The 4,126-nt window shown below is 51.2% G+C and overlaps 1 protein-coding gene across 1 annotated transcript in view; it reads left to right on the forward strand.

The window, feature by feature from the left end:
• The first annotated feature begins 267 nt into the window (after positions 1-267).
• The window catches only part of LOC123139771 (wall-associated receptor kinase 2), a 12,628-nt gene continuing 8,769 nt past the window's right edge, over positions 268-4,126 (forward strand). The window contains exons 1-3 of the mRNA XM_044559480.1: positions 268-744; positions 845-1,193; positions 2,665-2,959. Of these exons, the coding sequence (XP_044415415.1) occupies positions 268-744; positions 845-1,193; positions 2,665-2,959 (1,121 nt within the window). The remainder of the gene's footprint in view (positions 745-844; positions 1,194-2,664; positions 2,960-4,126) is intronic.

The following is a 4,126-nucleotide window of genomic DNA, read 5'->3' on the forward strand; positions in this document are numbered from 1 at the left end:
CGCGCGGGTCATGCACGTCGTAAGTCCTGGTGGCAACTTCCCCCAAAAAGTAAAAATAAAAAATATAATTCCTTGTGGTAACTAACCCGGGGACGACCGTAGACTACCCTGCATGGCATCCTGCTTTTAATACGCGATCCATACACGCTCAATAGCATCGATCGGTGTATCCATCTACTATCTGTTATTGATCCTATATATATGGCCACCATAACACGAAACCAACCACCAACACCTAGAAAAAATTTGCCCGCCTCCGGAGCCACGATGATCGCCGTGTCCTTTTTGTTGGCGTGCTTCGCGGCAGCTCTGCAGCCAACGTCGGCCGGCGAGGCTGGAAGGGGTGGGATCTGGCATATCCCTTTTGCGGCCGACCTGGCTCGGGCTCGCTGCCCTTCCAGATGCGGTGGTGTTGCCATTCACTATCCGTGGGGGATAGGGCCGGGCTGCTTCCGGCAAGGCTTCGAGCTCACCTGCAACAACACCGCTGGTCATAAGAGGCTCTTTCTGGGCAACAGTACCACTGAGGTCCTTGAGTTGTCTCCCGGAGAAAACGGACTTCGAGTCTCTCCTATCCACTTCAACGTCACCAAGAAACCAGGTATGAACGACACCTATAACATGTCATGGGAGGCCCCTGTTAAAGGTGTTATGGCTTCTGAACAAACTGGCTTGTTCGTTGTTGGTTGCGGTGTGGGTCTCTACTTGTTCGGCCATGATACCACCGACCCCATTGGTTATTGTGTGAGTGTTTTGCCTAGACGACAAAGAGGCCATGAAGGAGGCAAATGCAAACCAGTATGGCGATGTTGGGATGGGTTATTGTTCCATTTTTTTGCCGCAGGACATGCCAGCATTTGGGTTCACAGTTGACCGCCTCAAAGGCGTCTCAGCACTATCAGGTCAAGCTCAAGTACTCTCTAATACTATCAAAGTTTTCCTGGCGGAGGATTACAATTTTCATGTTGCCGACATCTATTCAAGTCGGGTAGACAAAAGAAACATTGATGTGGCAGTGCTTCGAATAGTCATCACGGATCAACCAAGCTGTGAAAGTGCTCAGAAGAAAAAGTCAAGCTATGCTTGTGGCGATAGCAGCGATGGCGTCGGTGTACCATCTGGAGGCTACTCCTGTAGCTCCCGCCCTGACACAACCGGCAACAACCCGTACCTTATGGATGGTTGTCAACAAGGTCAGTAATTTACTCTTCAAAATCAGGAATATAAAAGTACTGAACTGCCATGTCATGAACACTGGACTCATATATGCATGATTGAATATTATGGTATTTTTTGCACCAAGATTGTCACTTTTCCTCTCCATTTCTATGCTCTTCATCATTTTATAGAAAAAACATTTTTTCCTTTCTAGTTAAAATATAATCAGTTCCACGTACAACAAAGCAAACACTAATTGTTTCTTGCCCAATAGAAGTTTGAAAATTAGGACACACCTTTTCTCCAGATTCTTTGATAAATTTGGATGTACTACTGTTATTGATTATATTTTTTACTAGTGCCACATGGTGTAACTTAATTCCCAGTTCACATATTGTTGGGGATATACATAACAGGTAGGCTCACGAAGGGTCGAAATATCATGAAGCGTGGGGTCCACACAACATGTGGGTCCAGGTCAATTTCATACAGACACACTGTCCACTCGGACAAGTAGCATACTATCCACTCGACCAAGCAACATACCATCCACTCGGATGACAGTTCACCACTCGACCGTACGACTCACTCGGATATACGAAGACCAGCAGGCAGCAAAGCAGTCGGCATCTTTCTAATAGTGAAGGCTTAATAGTGGGCTGTCATTATAGCATTCATACCCCACTTTGTAAAATAGGAGGTGAGGAGGTGGCGCACTCTATATAAGCCACCCCCACCACTAGACTTGGGGCTTCTTCTTCCACCTCTCTCTTTTTTCACCATTAGTCTCAGGACTTAGCTCAGGCATGGGGATCCGTTCCTCTCTCTCACACACATTGTAATCTCCGGATATATACTCAGATAAAACAAAGCCTCTCCGGAGCACGAGACGTAGGGTTGTTATCTCCACCGTGAGAGGCCCGAACTCGCTAAAACCACCGTGTCACCCATATGCATCTCGATAGATCATGCTCCGTTACCCTATACCTTATTATTGTCGGAATCGTTCCCACGACAGTTGGCGCCCACCGTGGGGCTTGGCGTCTATCAAGCCATGGTGCAAATGGTTCTTTCTTCAATCTTCGGCAGCGGATCAACGACCATTGCCAGAGAAATTGGCCGATGGAGTTCTGGCGATTGCAACATTCGTACAAACAAAAGAATCAAGGAAGTATCCATTCCATATACTCTTTTTACAATAAATTGTCTAACAACAGGTTTGTCTTTTCCTCCTGTAGGATCAGACGCACCCATGCATATCATGAAGCAGAGAAGAAAAGAAAAGAACAACTCGTTTCCCATATTTCTTGCCTTCTTCCGAGATCATCATCAACGGTGACCGCAAAATCGGCCATCGACGTGATCCGTCCTCGTCCTCACCGGCCTTGTGTCTGGCACCGTCGTTGAGCTCCTACACACGGTCACCGGTGCGGTCCGTCCCGTCGTCTTCGACGTCGTCCGCGAACGCTGTTGCTGCTGCTTCGTGCACGACCGCCTCGCATGCAGCGCGGTCGAGGAGGCGAAGGGATCGGACCCGTCTGATTCCCGGAGCAGTGAAGTGTTGTGCCGTGCTCATCGGCCCGAGTCATGCTCACAGACCTCAAGCCACGCACGCCTGCCCTGAGACATGCTCGTCTGCCAAGCGCCGCGCTCGCCCGCCTTGCGACACGCTCGTCGGGGCCGCCCCGTGGCACGCACGGGGCCGCCTCAAGACGCGCTTGCCGGCCCTCGCTTGCATCGCCGGCTGCACGAGCCACCCGGCCGCCTGGGTCTTCTTCATCTGCGTCGTCTACATCGGATGGTACGTTGCCTCCTACCCCATAACGTGGCCCTCTTAATCCTTCGTAAAGTGGCCTGGTAGTTTCCTCAAATTAATCGCCTGATTAAACGCCCATTAAATGAGGGTTTCCAGCACCAATTACCACAGCCGTTTAATGCTCCTTGCATGCATCCATACACTCCCGTATGGTTGTGCTAGTGCGTGCATGCACTCAATTGGCAAATGCACTTAACCCAATTGGGTGCCATGTGCCATTTACCATTTCTTTAAGATAAATATCTCATGAAGTGGCCAATTAGGCAAGGATTCCATTACCTAGTTAAGGTGATTGATTGCCTCCGCTTCTTCCGCAATTTAATGGCTTAATTGCGTACCTTTCGTTTTTCATGCTGATTAAATTTGTGCATGTATGCACAACCATCCATGGTCTTTAATCCTTGCAAAATAGCATCTGTGCAGGTCCACTTTAGTCCAGCAAAACAATATTCGTGGCTACTAACCTGCAGGGTCACTCGTCCGTCATGGCCCTCGGACAGCAGTTCATTCGGACCAACATTTTGTTTCAAGCGACTAACATCATATGCAGATTAACTCAGATGAATTTGCGTCCAGACGATTAATGTGGAGTGACTTGGACGCCTGCACGCCATCACTCTGTTGGACACATCTTCGTTACCTTAACTGACTCGACTGCTCCGTGTGTCGCCGCTCGATGAGACACTCGACCGCCCGTGCGTTGTTGTCTCTCGGATGCCCCGCGCATCGTCACTTCGCGGTCGCGTCTACATCACTGGACACCCCGCGCATCACCACTTGGCTGGATACGCATTCCTTCACTCGGCCACCTCGAGCATCCTCACTCGGCCATCCCGCGCGTCGCCACTCGGTTGGTCACCTCATCACCACTCGGCCACCCCGCGCGTCGCCACTCGGTTGGTCACCCCATCACCACTCGGCCGCCCCGCGCGTCGCCACTCGGTTGGTCACCTCATCACCACTCGGCCGCCCCGCGCGTCGCCACTCGGTTGGTCACCTCATCACCACTCGGCCGCCCCGCGCGTCGCCACTCGGTTGGTCACCTCATCACCACTCGGCCGCCCCGCGCGTCGCCACTCGGTTGGTCACCTCATCACCACTCGGCCGCCCCGCGCGTCGCCACTCGGTTGGTCACCTCATCACCACTCGGCC

The sequence above is a fragment of the Triticum aestivum genome, chromosome 6B (assembly GCF_018294505.1).
Source record: "Triticum aestivum cultivar Chinese Spring chromosome 6B, IWGSC CS RefSeq v2.1, whole genome shotgun sequence".
Lineage (NCBI taxonomy): Eukaryota > Viridiplantae > Streptophyta > Magnoliopsida > Poales > Poaceae > Triticum > Triticum aestivum.